The sequence below is a fragment of the Megalobrama amblycephala genome, linkage group LG19 (genome assembly GCF_018812025.1).
Source record: "Megalobrama amblycephala isolate DHTTF-2021 linkage group LG19, ASM1881202v1, whole genome shotgun sequence".
Lineage (NCBI taxonomy): Eukaryota > Metazoa > Chordata > Actinopteri > Cypriniformes > Xenocyprididae > Megalobrama > Megalobrama amblycephala.
Window position 1 is genome coordinate 30,282,356 of NC_063062.1, and position 17,413 is coordinate 30,299,768.

General features: G+C 44.5%; 1 protein-coding gene across 3 annotated transcripts in view; it reads right to left on the reverse strand.

Annotated features, from left to right (window-relative positions):
• Positions 1-900: 900 nt before the first annotated feature.
• The window catches only part of iqcg (IQ motif containing G), a 28,458-nt gene continuing 11,945 nt past the window's right edge, over positions 901-17,413 (reverse strand). For all 3 annotated transcript variants that reach the window (XM_048168883.1, XM_048168881.1, XM_048168882.1), the window contains 3 exons: positions 15,576-15,707; positions 15,358-15,459; positions 901-1,073 (listed from right to left, as the gene is read on the reverse strand). In XM_048168883.1, coding sequence (XP_048024840.1) covers positions 972-1,073; positions 15,358-15,459; positions 15,576-15,707 — 336 coding nt within the window. In that variant the 3' untranslated portion in view covers positions 901-971. The remainder of the gene's footprint in view (positions 1,074-15,357; positions 15,460-15,575; positions 15,708-17,413) is intronic.

A 17,413-nucleotide genomic window follows, 5' to 3' on the forward strand; every position in this document is an offset into this window, starting at 1 on the left:
CCTGTCTAAATATAAATACTTCAGTATAAATACTTAATGTCCAAATCTCAAGTATTTTTATATTAATAAAAAAGTTGATAAAAATAAAAATGTTCATAAAATATGAAAACTCAATAGTCCATACTTTTCTTTTTTTAAGTTTTCCACAAATATCTTGCTGTATTTCATTGTGGCAGCTGCCTAAAAAGCACAAGAGCCAAAGGTTGTTGACACATGACATATTCTGACCACCAGATGTCGGCATTCGGCAATCCCCCAAACACTAAATACAAAACAAAAAATATAGAGTGGATTTACAGGTATCAGGTCAGTGTGCATGCACAATATTTACAATACTTTTATGAGTATCTTATTAGACCGTGTGTGAGATGTATCAATAGGTGATAAAACTAAGTATACTGTAGCCTACATGAAAACAAAAGGTTGGCCATAGGACTGTTAGGGTGATGTGATGCAGGGTTTGTTTGCTAGGGTGGGCCAAGCTCATGATAAGGCTGGAATCAAGTACTATCATGGACATCATTCTGCATGCTTCGTGTCCTTAACTAATCTGCCATTATCATGGTAATCCTGATTTGATCCTCTTTTTGTTTTCTAGAAAGAAGGCCATCTCACACAATTTTACCAGTTCCAGATCATTTCATCAGTTTTATTTTCATTGTGTTTGTCTTTTTTTTTTTTTTTTATCTAAACCCACATAGTGGTTGAACTAATGTGTGACCTTTTAGTGTTAATTTTCACCTATAATCTGGTATTTCCCAGAGTAAAATTACAAAAGGTGTAGTAATTTCTGTCCTTTAAAATATGAAGTACTGCTTGAGTAAATCCTTGTCACTCCTGTCACAAAACGGTCACTCTGCTGATGCTCTGGCAATGACTTGCTTCCCTTTAATTATTTTATTTTATTTTATTATTTTTTTTTTTTTTTTTTTTTTTTTTGCAGCCACTAAAGAAGTCTATTGTGACAGTCATCATTTCTTCTTCTTTTTGCCAGCTTTAGACTTGGATTTGTCTGCTTTCTTAGGAGAACTCAGTCCTCTGCGTACGAGAGTCCCCCGCCACCAGGCCTGTATCTGAAAAGAGATACATGAAACAAAAGAGGATTAAGTATATCAGGGATTAGACATATCTATGGTTTTTAATTTCCTTTCCCATATTGCAAATGTGTGGATTATTATTATTTTTTTTTTTTTCAAGCACAAAAGTGTATAGGCAACTATTGTAGCTAAGTTTTTTCTTAACTATTATTATTATTATTAATTATTTATTTATTTATTTTTCAACAGCTTAATGTTGTCAGTCACACTCAGTCACCAGCTCAGTTACTCTCTCCGCACTACATTTCCCAGCATCCCTCCTGATCCACATGTGCATTCAGTCAGCCATTACCTGAATACTGATTCCCCGCACCTGCACTTTCTCATTACAAAACTAAAGGTGATCGGGCTTTCTCTGTGGCTGCTCCTCGACTCTGGAATAGTCTCCCTCTCAATATTAGATCTTCCCCCTCTGTTTTATACTTTTAAATCCTCTTTAAAAACTTGTATTCTTTATGTTTTAATTGAAGGTGTAAATTTTTTGATTGTCCTCAAGGTTTTGATCCAGTGTGTTAATTCTTTTTGTTTTGTGTGCTTTAATTTTGTTTTAATTTTTGTTTTTCTGCACAGCACTTTGGTTGCAACCTCTTTTGTTTTGAAATGTGCTTTATAAATTAATAAACTAAACTAAACTACTCACCCTTTATCTGCCAGCGATCCCATCACATCCTTGTCTGGTCTCGTCAACGTCAATGAGAGGCACTGTAGACCCTATCCTATGACTCACCTGAGTGCTACCTGTCTGCTTATCAGAGTGTTACCTGTCTACTCACCTCAGTTACCTACCTGTTGTTCCTGTTTGGTCTTCTGTCTTCCGTCTTCTGTTCCCCATTGTCATCTTTCTGGATCCTCTGTTCATCAGTCTTCATCACCTTGTCACCTGCACCAGAAACACTGTGTCACAATCAGCTAAGTCTTCAAGCAACTATCAACTGTTTATATCCTCAACTGCTGCATTCCCACTCTGTTTTCCCATATCCATTCAATAAAGACTCATTGTTTGTACTTAGCTCGTCTGTCCTCCTCTGTGTGCATGACAGAAGACCTGACCACGAAAATTAAGATGGGCATTCTCCACACCCCTATCAAACCCGCTGACCAGCTGATCACTTTTTTCCAAGATGGCCACTCAATCAAGGACTATGTGGAGGAGTTCCTCAAGCTTTCCCATATGGTAACCTGAGACGATGATACCCTTAAGACTATCTTTTGTTGTGGTTTGGATGATCAGCTCTATCAACAATCTCCAGCGGCATCTACCACCTATTCCCCGGCTCACTTTATTGATTATGTGTTATGGTTGAGTGGTTCTTCCCTCACAGTCGGTGAGGTTGATGGAGACATCACCACCACTCAGCCACAGTCACCCTTGTCCATTCCAGAGTCTCATCCTAAGGTGGCTGCTGTTCCAGAGTCTCGTCCCATCATGGCCGACATCCAGAGTCTCGTCCGGTCATGGCTGCCCTTCCAGAGTCTCATCCCATCATGGCCGCCCTTCAGAGTCTTGTCCCACCATGGCTGCCGAGTCTGACCCCGCAGCCAAGTTAGCCACCACACCTGAGCCCTCAGCCAAAATGGCCGCCTTTTCTGAACCCTCCGCCAAAACGGCCGCCACACCTGAGCCCTCAGCCAAGATGGCTGCCAAATCTGAGCCCTCAGCCAAAACGGCTGACACCGTGCCTATGACTCTAACTCCCTTTCTCATCCAGGATCCAGAAATGACACCCTTCCTCGTCCCAAAATGGCTCCAGTCTCTGTCCCAAGGCCAGCACAGACTCCAGCCCCTGACCAGAATCTAATGATAGCTCCAGTCCCTGAGTCCATCCTTGAGTCAGTCCCTGAGCCTGCTTCATTCACTGAGCCTGCTCCAGTCTCTGTGCTCGTGCCAGTCCCAGAACTTAGCCCAGTACTCACTCCCATCCCATAGAACATTGCAGTGACCATTTTGGCACTAGCATTTGTGTGTGTGTCTGGGCTACACACACCGTGGCTCCAGTCCATGAAACCGAGGCCTCTTAGGCCCATTTCAGAATTCTCTTCAGCCTATAATACTTCTTCAGAGACCTCTCCAGCCCTTGAATCAGCCCCAGAGTCTAGCCCAGGGCCGTTTCAGTTCTAGAAATTGTCTCTGAGTCCTCTCCAACCCACGAGCCCATTTCAGAGTTCTCTTCAGTCCACGAGAAAGCTTCAGAACTCTCTTCAGACCTTGAAACTGCTTCAGAGTCCTCTTTAGCCCATGAACCAGCTTCAGCTCCAGAGCTCAACAAAATGCCTGCTATGAACCAAGAAATCCCTAAGAAAATTTTGGGGGAGGGGGGCTACCATGCCCCTTAGTATCCCGAGCCACCTGTACCACCATGGGCCCCTGAGCCGCCTGCACCGCCCTGGGTCTCTGAGCTGCCAGCACCGCCATGGCTTCCTGAACTGCCAGCACTGCCCTGGCTTCCTGAGCTGCCGGCTCCACCCTGGCTCCCTGAACTGCCAGCCCCGCTCTGGCTCCCTGAAATACCGGCGCCGCCCTGGTCCCCTGAACCTGCCCCCATCGCCCTGGTTACCTGTCACGACTCCAGGACACCCTCCCTCCCCAGTTGAACTATCTACGGTGCAAGGACGCGCCTACCGGGAGGAGGGAGTACTGTCACAGTCACACTCTTACAGCGCAGTCTCTCTCCGCACTACATTTCCGAGCATTCCTCCTGATTCACACCTGCACTCAGTCAGCCATTACCTGAACACTGATTCCCTGCACCTGCACTTCCTCGGTTACTCACCCTTTATCTGCCACCGATCCACCACATCCTTGTCTGGTCTCGTCACCGTGAATGAGAAGGACCAAAGACCCTATCCTATGACTCACCTGAGTGCTACCTGTTTGCTTATCGGAGTGTTACCTGTCTACTCACCTGAGTTACCTATCTTCTGTTCACCATCATCATCTTCCTGAATTCTCTGTTCATCAGTCTTCATCACCTCGTCACCTGCACCAGAAACACTGTGTCACAATCAGCTAAGTCTTCAAGCAACTATCAACTGTTTATATCCTCACCTGTTGAATTCCCACTCTGTTCTCTCATATCCATCCAATAAAGACTCATTGTTTGTACTCACCTCATCTAGGGATGGGTACCAAAACCCGGTATTAAACTGGCCCCGGTGCTTAATTATGAAAGACCGTAGTATCAATAAGCTCTGACACTATCGGTTCTGCTATCGGTACTGGAGAAATTAAGAAAATATATTTCCCATTTATTATTGTTAAATAAATGTTATCTTGCACATTTTCTCACTAACCATTTCTAATATTTGATAATATTAAGATAATCGAAATCCAGAAGTGAGATCTCTCGTGCGCGGAGGCTGTCTGTCACATGCAACAGCGAGCACGGCATGCGCGCACACAACAATACACAACAAACTCTCGCTCAATACATAGAGTGACAATGGCGGAGAGAATCAAACGTTCAAAAGTGTGGTTACACTTTACTAGAGTTGCTAGCTAGTTCGTCTCTGGTTGCCCCATCTATGTCAGGTACGTATACTAGCAGTCTTCCCAAACCATCTATGTCAGGTACGTATACTAGCAGTCTTCCCAAACAAATTTGTGTTCCAAACTTAAAACTTGTATATTATATTTATTAATTATAACTTAGATCTGCACGATTAGTCATTAAAAGATTGCAATTTGAATTCAAACACCCACGCGATCGTATTTCTAATTTATGACAATGATTCCGCTAAGTGTCTATTACCATGGCTGTTTCTCGGCACAAGCGTCAGACTCAGTGGAGCATGAGCAGCGCATATTTTGTCAATGAATGAGAGGGTGGTCGTCACACTTCTGATGTGAAGCTCTCATTCATTGATATGGGCAGTGAAAACAGGGGCTACTTACGTTCCGCTGACGCTTGTGACACGAAAGAAGCTTTAAACCAAAGAGGGACTTTGGTTAACCTAAAGAATGATCATCGCACTGCAACATTCAAATCTGTGTTCGCGCTGCCACTGCCATGTAAATGTACAGCAGCTTCACAAACAGTCTTTTCAACTTCACATTATCTTTATTTGTATTACAGTTATTACACACATTTAAATAACAGGGGAAAAATGTGTACTGGGATAAAAGTTTATAGTTTGGGTATGAACATTGATAAATTGATATCTACGGTAGCAATAAAAATAGAGCAAATCATATTTTTGAAAGTGTTATTATGACATTTGTATTGTATCACTTATCTTGTTAGCCCAGTAGGTGGCGACAAGAGACTGTTTAATAAAGTGTTTGTCATTGAATCATTTATTCAAAAGATTCAATCCACAAATGCTGATTCATCCAATAATGAAACAAATCTTTATGAATGAGACATTGACCATTCATTTTTTAAAATAATTTATTTCAAATTAATGTATTTTTAAATAGATTGAAGCATTTGCTAGAACCTCTAGTAAATTCCGTGTTTTTTTTAGTTGTCTATTTTTTCTTCAGAATCATGGGAGATATGGGGGATTATCAATTTATTGTGCAGCTCTAACCACACATAATTACATAAATCAAGTGAACATGGGTCCATTATCAAATGTAAACATTAGCCTTAACTGGTTGTTAGCTGCATTTTGCAGTTTTTTTTTTTTTTTTTTTTTTTTTTTTTTTGCAGCTTCATTGAACCAACTCACTCTTCCTAAAACCCCTGGTCCAAGTCAAAAAACAGCCCAAACCCCCTTCACGCTGGCAGCTAGTGGGAGAATGCCTGAGGAGAGGGTGAATGAATGCCACTTAGCCTTGACCAAGTTCATTGTGAAAGGCCTACACCCCTTTGCATCAGTGGAGTCCAACTGTTTTAGGTAACACTTTCAGTATACACAGTATATAGTTTTATTAATTTTTAGGATATAGTAGTATTATAAAAGGTTAGTCTATTAGTCCCATCACTCCACAATACAATAAACAGCAACACAATTTAATAATGATATTATAACAAATTAAATCTATCATTGTTTTTTACCATAGGGATATGTGCAAGGCACTCAACCCGAAATATACCCCTCCCTCTAGAAGTTATCTCAGTGACACATTAGTTCCTTCTTGGTATGGTGTTGAAAAGGCCAATGTGATCAGTGAGCTGAAGGATGTACCAAAGCTGGCCATTACAACAGACGGGTGGACCAGACTCCGCCAGGATCACTATCTCACTATTACAGTGCACTACACAATCCAGGGCAGTGTCAAACAGAAGGTCCTCCACACCAGGGCAGTGTACAAATCACAAACTGGTGAAGTAGTAGCAGAAGAGAGTCTGGAAGAGTTTGAGATTGAGTAGAGCAAGATTGTAGCTGTGACTGTTGATAATGCTGGCAATAAGGATATTGCCATCAAGAAGCTACAGATCCTAAAAATAGGATGTTTTGCTCATGCATTGAATCTGGCAGCACAGAAAATTTACAAAATTGCATCCATTGATAAATGGGCATCCCGGATCAGAGCAGTGGTCGTGTGGTTCGTGAGATCCTCTATGTCCAAAACAGTGTTGACGGAAAAGCAGCAGCTCCTTGGTAAGTCAGTTCAAACTATTATTATAAGTGTTATTTTGAAATTCACATATCTAACAATTTAATTCAATATTCAAGTGTGAATTAAATGCGTGTTGTTTTGTTGTTGTTGTTTCAGGCCTTCCACAGCACTCACTCATCCTGGATGTCAAGACCAGGTGGAACTCTCTCTATCTAATGATAGAGAGATTCATGGAGCAGTATCCAGCGATCCAAGCTGCAGCCTTGGACCCACGACTGCGAAAAGCATTGTCCAAAGACAACCTGGACCGTCTGAAAGATGAGGACTTCCATAAGGCTGTGTAGTTTGTCCAGCTCATGAGAATCCTCTATACATCCACACTGTGTGTGTCATGTGAGAAGAATGCCACCTGTGGACAGATCTTACCCATTCTTCAAAAACTGGAAGACCATTTTACTGTGAAGGATGAGGATACAATTTTTGTACCATCTATAAAAGAGAAGGTCTGGGAGAACCTCTCCCAGCGATATCAGAATAATGACATTCAGGCCTTCCTGCATGAAGCCACAGCACTGGACCCCAGATTTAAAGGGTGTTCAGTCAGTGATGCAACCTGGGACAGACTGAGGAGGAAAGTTGTTGACAATGTGACAGGACCAACAACAGGCGTGGAACAGACAGACATAGAACATCAGCAAAAGGAGGAGGAATCTGAAGGAGAAGGTGAGGAAATGGAGGAGACAGTTCCTCCATTGTACAAAACCAGGAGTGCCTTGGAGGAGCTGTTCTCAGAGGAGGACAGGGAATTGAGGTTGACAGTCCAACTGGATACCTTGACCCCTCACCCTTAGCGAGCGTGTTGACCTGGAGGTTGAGCTCTACAAAAGCCTGCCTCCCATTCCTATGGCTGAAGATCCTGTGATGTGGTGGTGGGAGAAGAGAAATATTCTGCCCCTTCTCACAAAAATTGCAACAAGCTACCTCTGTGCTCAAGCCTCTTCCACCCCTAGTGAGAGGGTGTTTTCAACTGCTGAAAACACATTAAGCCAGGAGAGGTCCCGTCTTCTGCCAGAAAGGCAAATATGTTAATCTTTCTCCAGAAGAATGGTTAAAAACTGTTTGTCCTTTTGCAGCCTTCCTGCATGCCCCACCCATGTTGCTCTATGCCACTGTATATTTTGCATGCCACTTTTACAGGAAAATATTGTTAATTTAATTTGTTTTATGTTCATTTGTTTTGTGTATAAGAGTTATTTGTTCAAACATGACTGTTTCTTTTACTACAAATAATTATTTTATTTATTTTACATTTCAAAAAAATAAAGCAATGTTAATTCTGTTTTCAATTTGTTTCTTGTTTTCATTAAAAACACAACACAAAGTACCGATAAGAATACCATTAAAGCACTGGATTGATAAGGAGTATCGGTAAGAGTAGTAATACCGTTAAAAGCTTAACGATACCCATCCCTAACCTCATCTGTCCTCTTCTGTGTGCATGACAAATGTGCTGTCTATACTTGCCACAATAGGATTGGGCAAAATTCACGAATAATAATAATAATAATAATAATAATGAATAATAATAATGATAATAATAATAAAGGCTTACAATGAGCTGGAATGGAATGACAAGAAAAATGATTTACTGAAGTAAAGAATTTCAACACAATAAAACAAAAATAATTTAATTAGTCTAAAGGCCTGTTTACACCAAGAACAATAGCTGTAATAATAATTATAACCATAAAGTTTTAAAAATCATTCTTACTCTAAGAGAATAAAAGTTTTTTTTCCAGCTGATGAATGATGAAAATATTAAAAGCCAATCAAAATCCTTCTTACTTTAAAGTGCGTTCTGCAATTATGTGTTAAAGTTAGGTTCTGTTATGTTGTCTTTTATTTTAAAATTCTGGATGATTCAAAGATCAAGGTCCCACTCTAATCTTCATTCTCAAACCCTGCTGGTCCCGTCCGGCTGTTTAGATCTTCTGGTTTCATCCGAAGTCCTTCCTCCTCTGATGTCCCCATCCAATCTCCTAGCACCTGTGTCCCAGTCAGTCTCCCTGGTCTCGACACCTCTGCTGGCTCCTTCCAATCTCCTGGATCTGCCGTCTCCACTGGTGTCATCCAGCTACTCGGCTCTGCCCTCCCAGCTAGCTGTCTAGCTCTCTGTCACCACCTCAAGCTTCCCAATCAGCTCGGCATGGTGATGCAGATTCACTGGCTTCACCTCAGGCCTCCAGGCCTATGAATCTGCACTCTGTGCTCCCTAGGGTCCAATATGGTTTCATTGTGGATTTCAGGGCCTCTGGCTGCACTTAAGCCTTCCACACCTTCAACTCAACCAGGCTCTTCCTTCCCTCTGGATCTGCCTTTGACCTCGTTCCCTCAGGCATTGCCTCAGTCTGCCAAGCCCCCAGCTCCACCTTGGTCCTGCAGGCTTGGGGCTCTGCCTTGGACTTCCGGGCCATCAATGTCACCCTGGTACATCCTCTTCTCAGCTCCGCATGGGTCTCCATCTCTTCCAGCTCATTCTCTGTCAGTCGGTTACCAGGTTCTGCCCAGGCCGTCCATCAGTGCTCCACCTTGGCCCCTCCCTCCATCAGCTCCGCCATGGAATCAATCTCTGTCATCTACTCCAGGGTCCTGTCCATCACAGTTCCACACTCACCTCCAAAACCCCTTCCGGGAAGGGTGGAGTACTGTTACGAATAGGTCCTGTTATGTTGTCTTTTATTTTGAAATTCTGTTGCGTTTCCTTTTGTTCCTGCTTCCCCGCTCATTCTTGCTGTTTCCTTGGTTACTCAAAAAAAAAAATTCAAACCTACATTTTGATTTTAAAAAGTTTATTATAAAAATTTATTCTTTTTTCCCCAAAATGCAATAAATCCATGACTAATTAATCCATCAATAAATTAATCCATCAATATAAAAGTTATTTTCAAATTGAAAATACATAACAAAGTAAGTTGATTCACATATATGACAGCGTCTAAACTTTGTCAATACTTATCTTATATATGGGCATTTTACTAAAAATACATTAAGTCGTTGCTCCCAAAATGAATTCAATGGGTCATCTTGTTAATGTTATAAATTAATTATTTGTCATTACCGATTAAAGAGTATCTGGCGCCACAGCACGGTTAAAATAAACGCATTTGCCGAGTACATTGGTATTAAAAACGGCTTTTAAAAACTGTCCATGATTCAGTTTTGTGGACCGCGACAGAAGTTTGATGCTGTCGTGGAACAAGCAACAGCTTAACCTAGTGCCTCATCTTCTTAATCTCCTCACGTAAATGATTACATTTCAATGACTTGTGTTTCTTCCCCACCACAGAAACTACCAAACTACCATGCCGTCAAAAGTATTCATTTTCCTGTTTTTGTTGATCACAAAGTACAAAGCAGATAAGGAAAACTAGGATGCCAGGTGTATTCAGAGCGCAGCCATTACTGTTCAGTGCGTGGAATGGTGCGCTGTGATTGGTTGAGCGGATATATCGCATTCTGCAGAAAAAGGAGACTGCCGTTTGTAGCGTTTTGGAAAGAAAGGGAGGAAACATGACAAAATAACACGACGGATAGCATTTTGAGCAAAATTAATAAATGACTTCTCAATACCGACCAGATACAATACTTATTTTGGCGGAAACTCAATTTTTTGAAAATGGCGTTTATCGCGTTTTGGAACCAAACTCTTTATTTTTTTCCTATTTATTAATCAATATGAAATGCATTTTTCTTCCTGTTTTCAATGCTGTTAAAATGCACAGCTATCAAAACAAATTTTAAGTTTGACATAAAGCACCACAAAATATCTACCACATTCTTTTCCAGATAATTTTCAGATAAATTAGTGCATTCTTGAAAATAATATATTTACATAAAAATATTGAACTTTGGAAATTCCACCCGTAGAAATTAGTTTCTATACTTACTCTCTCTCTCTCTCTCTCACTTAGTCACTCACTTTAGTGTTGCATGATCCTTCAGAAATCATTCTCATATGCTGATTTGATACTCAGTTATTATCAATTTTGGAAACAGTTGTGCTGCTTAATATGCTTATGTAGGTAAGGTTATAAAAAAATATTAAGCAGCACAGCTGTTTCCAACATTGATAATAAATCAGCATAATAGATTACAATGGTTGATGTAATGGTTGATGAAAATTCAGCTTTGCATCACAGAAATAAATTACATTTTAAAGTATATTAAAATAGAAAACCATTATTTTAAATTGTAATATTTCACAATATTACTGTTCCCTTTCGATACTTCACTCGTACTGCGTATGGGGAAAGGTCTCCCTTTTTCCCCGCTGCTGAAGCCTTTTTCAATAACGCAGTGTAACTGCATCGTCATTGGTTCACTCATAGACAAGTTGTTGAACCAATGACGGCGCGGCATAGCTGCGCGACCTATGGCGACAAAGCGCGCGAATATTCCCGCCGAAATGGGCGGGGTTAGGGGCTATATAAGCAGGCGTTCGCCATAGGATTTCAGTGTTTTCTCCTTCAGCGACGACCTCTACTTCTCTTCGCTGATCTCCGCCTGAAGCCGAAGAAGCTCGCCGCCTTCCTGACAGCTCTCGCCGCCGTCTGAAGAGGCTTCCGCAGCGGACTCGCCTGGACTCGCCGGTTGAGGACAGCGCCGGCGCCCTCACTGACTGCAGCTTCTGCGCCGTCGTCGAGCCACCGCCTCCCGCTTCCCGCTCCGGCCGCTTCCTGTGCGTCCCCTGCCGCCATCCGGCGCGCCGCCTGAGAGCTTCACCCGCGGCTTAACGGCGCTCTAAAAGAGCGATTTCAGCGGTTTTCACCGCTTCTAAGAGCTTCCGCGGCCCTCGCCGCTCTACAAAGAGCCACCCAACTGCCGTTTTCACGGCACCGGCGTCTCACGATGCCCCGTCACTCATGTGCTACGTGCAGGGCCCCCCTGCACGATAGCGACGGTCACAGCGAGTGTGTCGCCTGCCTGGGCAAGCCCCATGCGGACGGCACGCTTGCTGGAGACTCATGCCCGCACTGCGAGTGCATGAGTCTCAGTTCCCTGCGCTCGCGGGTCGCCTTCTTCACGGAGGGCGATCTCGCCGCTCGCGCCCTCCCGTCTCCTTCCTCCCGCGAACCGGCCAGGAAGAGACAGCGGGGTAGAGCGACTCAGCGCCCGGAGTTAGGCGAGCTCACGCCGGCCCAGCCCCCGCGTGCCTCGCCTTCTCCTCCGAGGAAACTCTCTCCCGTCCTGTTCTCTCGCCCTGAGCAGCGTCCCTCTGCCGAAGCAAGATGTCACCATGTCACTTGCGGCTTCCGAAGCGGAAGGATGGGCTGGCGAGCCGGATGACCCCGCTCCCCCGCCTCCCTTGGAGCCCATTGAGCACGGCCAGGGCATGGATGCCGAGCTTTTCCGCATCCTGTCCAGAGCCATGGAAGAGCTGGACCTCGAGTGGGCCCCTCCAGAGGAGCCATCTCGCGGCCGCCTGGACGAGTGGTTCCTGCCAGGCCGCCGCCAAGCACCTCGCCAGCGCTCAGCGCCCTTTTTTCCTGAGGTCCACGAGGAGCTCACGAAGTCGTGGCGCGCTCCGTATTCCGCCCGCCTTCACACAACGCACCGCTCCGCCCTCACCGCCGTCGACGGCGCCGAAGAGAAGGGATACGAGCACCAAGTGCATGGACGCGGCGCTTTCCCCTCTGAGGCAAATGGGAATCCGGGTCCTGAATTATCTCGATGACTGGCTCATTCTAGCCCGTTCGCGAGCCGAGCTGGAACACCACAGATCCGTGCTCCTCAGCCATTTACAATGTCTGGGTCTCAGGGTCAACTTAGCCAAGAGCTCGCTGTGCCCCACCCAGCGAATCTCGTTTCTAGGGGCAGTTTTCGACTCAGTCCGCATGACGGCAGTAGTCTCGCCGGAGCGTGCTCTAACGATTCAGCAGCTCACGGCCTCGATCAAGAACAAAGCCTGTCTCCCTCTGAAGTTTTTCCAGAGGCTACTAGGGCTGATGGCTTCCGCCTCCCCGGTGCTGCAGCTCGGCCTTCTTCGGATGCGGCCTCTTCAGTACTGGTTGAAGTTCCGGGTTCCTCCCAGCGTCTGGCGGCACGGCCGCTTATGTCTCAAAGTCAATCAGGCCAGTCTTCTAGCCCTGAAACCTTGGATGGACCCTATGTGGTTCAAGTGCGGAGTACCCTTACAGGCGGTCTCACGAAGGACGGTGATCTCAACGGATGCTTCCAACTCGGGTTGGGGCGCTGTGTGCGAGGGCAGACCGGCCTTCGGCTCGTGGAGTCACGAGGAAAGCCGTCTACACATCAACTGTCTAGAGATGCTAGCAGTGATGAAGGCCCTTCAGTCTTTTCAGGCTCACTTGACAGGACGTCATGTTCTAGTCCGATCGGACAGTATGACAGTGGTGTCATATTTAAACCACCAGGGCGGTCTCTCGTCCAGCCGCTTATGCGCTCTGGCGAAACGTCTTCTGGAATGGGCTCTTCCGAGGCTTCAGTCGCTCAGAGCGACTCATGTTCCTGGCAGGAACAATCTGGGCGCAGACATGTTGTCACGGAGCAACATCCCCTCCGACGAGTGGATGCTCCACCCCCAAGTGGTCCTCAAGATTTGGGAGTTCTTCGGGAGGGCAGAGATAGACCTCTTCGCCTCAGAAGACAACTCTCATTGCCCAACATTTTTCTCGAAGGAAGTCGATGCTCTGGCCCATACATGGCCCAGCACGCTCCTTTACACCTTCCCTCCGATCGCACTGATCCCTCAGGTCATCAGGCGCATCAGAGAAGACCAACACAGAGTCCTTCTGGTGGCCCCGCTCTGGAGGAACCAAGTTTGGTCCTCGGAGCTGTTCAAGCTCTCCCTGAGAGCCCCGTGGCCGATTCCCCTGAGACGGGACCTCCTCTCTCAGGCAAACAGAACGATCTGGCACCCACAGCCGGAGCTTTGGGCTCTGCACCTCTGGTCCCTCGATGGGAGCCGACCAGCCTCCCCGGGGACGTCCTAAATACCATTTCTCAGGCTAGAGCCCCGTCCACGAGACGCCTCTATGACCAGAAATGGTCGGTCTTTGTTGATTGGTGTTCCTCACGCAACATAGACCCTGTGGAGAGTGACGTATCCTTCATACTGTCTTTCCTCCAAGAACGCTTGGAAATGGGGCGCACCCCTTCTACTCTTAAGGTTTACGTAGCAGCCATTGCGGCGTTCCATGCTCCCATTGCTGGCCAATCAGTGGGACGTAACGGCCTTATAATCCGTTTCCTGAGGGTGCTAGGCGATTGAATCCTCCTCGCCCCCTCACCGTTCCCACTTGGGACCTCTCGTTGGTCCTCAGGGCCTTAAAGGGAGCCCCCTTTGAGCCAATGGGTTCAGCCGATCTCAGGCCCCTAACGCTAAAAACCGCTCTGCTGTTAGCACTGGCATCGGTTAAGCGCGTTGGCGATTTGCAGGCCCTCTCTGTGAGCCCTGCATGCCTTGAATTTGGGCCTGGAGACTCGAAGGTCGTTCTGAAACCTAGGCATGGCTACGTTCCTAAGGTGCTCTCAACCCCGTTAAGAGCTCAGGTCATCTCGCTTTCTGCTCTTCCTCCCTCGGCGGATGAACGAGAGCTAGAGCTACTCTGCCCAGTCAGGGCATTGAGGACCTATGTGGAGCGATTGCAGCCTTTCAGGCAGTCGGATCAGCTCTTTGTTTGTTTTGGTGGCCGCACCAAAGGGTCTCCGGTCTCAAAACAGCGCCTTTCCCGTTGGATAGTGGACGCTATTAACCTGTGCTACTCCTCACTGGGTGCAGACTGCCCCATAGGAGTCAGGGCCCACTCCACTAGAGGAATGGCTTCCTCGTGGGCTTGGTCCAACGGAGTTTCCATTCAAGACATCTGTGAGGCGGCCGGCTGGTCTTCGCCGTCTACTTTTGTCAGATTCTATCATCTCGATGTCCCGACCTTGCAAGCTCGGGTTCTTTCAGTGTGATTAAGCGGCCTCTGGCGAGTTCCGCCTCACACAACCCCAGGAATTATTTCCTTAAGTGTAACTAGGGTTCGATTAAGGCTTTGCCTTCTCGCTTGTTCTTTTGGACCCACTCCCATGTGTCCAATATCAGGCTGTATCTTTCCCAGCCGTGGCACGGCGTGGTTGAATTCGTTCCCCATACGCAGTACGAGTGAAGTATCGAAAGGGAACGTACTCGGTTACTAACGTAACCTCGGTTCCCTGAGATACGGAACGAGTACTGCGTCACTTGCCGTGCCACGAGGCTGCGGCTTCAGGGTCGTCGCTTCAGTCGATTACACTGAAATCCTATGGCGAACGCCTGCTTATATAGCCCCTAACCCCGCCCATTTCGGCAGGAATATTCGCGCGCTTTGTCGCCATAGGTCGCGCAGCTATGCCGCGCCGTCATTGGTTCAACAACTTGTCTATGAGTGAACCAATGACGATGCAGTTACACTGCGTTATTGAAAAAGGCTTCAGCAGCGGGGAAAAAGGGAGACCTTTCCCCATACGCAGTACTCGTTCCGTATCTCAGGGAACCGAGGTTACGTTAGTAACCGAGTACGTTTTTTTTTCTCTCTCTATTTTTTAATCACATAAATGCAGGCTTGATGAGCATAAGAGACTTCTTTCAAAAAATTAAAAATAGTTTATAAAAAAAAGTTTAAAAAAAACTTTTGACCAATACTGTACAATCTTCTCATAGCCATTATCCATTCACCCACTTTTCCTAAAAGAAAGCTATAATGTTACCTTAGTTGCTGCACCTCTCTCCTTCTGTTCTTTCTCCAGCTGTGCACGCAAATGTTCCTTTTCCATCCTGTCCTCAATGATAACCTCTTGCATGTCTCTGCACTGAGGTATAGAAAGTCATTTTACATTTTGCCAATTATTGATACTGACTCTCTTAAAAGGAATTTTGAAAGGAATGAAATCAGGTGAGAGTAAACAGATGCGTTTCATACAAAAACCTTTTTGGACAGCTCTTGAATTCGTGCATGGCTGTTGTTTCTTTTATTCTTTAGAGCAGAGATCTCTTGCTCCTTCTCCTCCATGTCTTTCTCATACCGCTGGATCCAAAACTGGAGCTTTTCCCTTAGGCTCTTTTAGGCACAAACAGTTCAGTGACAGCAGTTAATCCTGATAGATTTGCATCAGGCACAATTAAAGGGCTTACAAACAGAACTCTAAGCATAACCAAGAAGAAACTTTAGTCAGTCAGCTTCATTACCAGAGTTTCTGTGGTGAGCAGCATGGCAATTCTGACTATGTTGAGACTGCAACATCCTGTGGTGCGTTTCCCAAAAGCATTATTAGCCAACAATGGTCGCAAGTTCCATCGTTAGCAACACATTTCAACGATTTACCTTTTACCATAAGCTGTGTTCAAAAGTGCATACTGTCTATTAGGTATATTTGTTTTGAAACTTACTTTATGACCATTAATAAAATTAATAAATTGTAGTATGAATATGGCTAGTATGAATGAAATTCGGACTTGCTACTGTACATCCACTGTGTTTTTACTGTCACATTAAAGGATTAGTTCCCTTTAGAATTAAAATTTCCTGATAATTTACTCACCCCTATGTCATCCCAGATGTTCATGTCTTTCTTTCTTCAGCTAAAAAGAAATCACGGTTTTTGAGGAAAACATTCCAGGATTTTTCTCCATATAGTGGACTTCAACGGCTACCAATGGGTTAAAGGTCCAAATTGCAGTTTCAGTGCAGTTTCAAAGGGTTCTACATGATCCCAGACGATAAATAAGGGTCTTATCTAGCGAAACAATCATTTTCTAAAAAAAAAAAAATAAATAATATGCTTTTTAACCACAAATGCTCATCTTCATACACATTACATAATCACGTTGGAAAGGTCACGTGTGACGTACGTGAAAAACTCCTCCAACTTTAAAATCATCTGACATTGTTACTTTACCCCCCCCCCCCCCTTTTTTTTGTAAAGGCCCAATTGACTTAGTCTTTGCATGTTCGCTTTGTAAACACTTGTTTGATACTCCCACCTACATCATGCGTGGCCTTTCCAATGTGATTATGTAATCCGTGGCACACTGCATAGCTAGTGCAAGACAAGCATTTGTGGTTAAAAAAAATATATATATATAATATATATATATATATATATTTATTTATTTATTTATTTATTTATTTTTTTAGAAATTGACCAATTGTTTCACTAGATAAGACCCTTATTCCTCAGCTGGGATTGTGTAGAGCCCTTTGAAGCTGCATTTGGACCAAACTGCAATTTGGACCTTCAACTTGTTAACAGCTGTTTTAGTCCACTATATGGAGAAAAATCCTGGAATGTTTTCCTCAAAAACTTTAATTTCTTTTCGATTGAAGAAAGACATAAACATCTTGGATGACATAGGGGTGAGTAAATTATCAAGAAATTTGAATTCTGAAGTGAACTAATCCTTTAACTAACAGCGTCAGTTGCGTGGCTTCATGGCATAGTACAGTGTTCATCAAATGTGCATTTCAGAATCTCATTGGAAGTCAAGTCATAGGTCATCTGGGTACTTTAACTCACTGTTTTATGAATATTATGAATTCGAACATACTTGTCATCTCACATACTGTTTTTCGCCCACTATAAAGTAGGGAAGTATACATGTTACATGACGCAGGGATAGTTGCAAAAAAAATTTGCAAACAGCATTGCAAAGTTGTGTGGTTGGAACAACAACTCTCAACCTGTGGTTAGAAGCATAGTTACCAAAGACTATAGAATAACATAAGACGCGTTACTCGTAGTATTATGAATGGGAGAAAGTGCAACA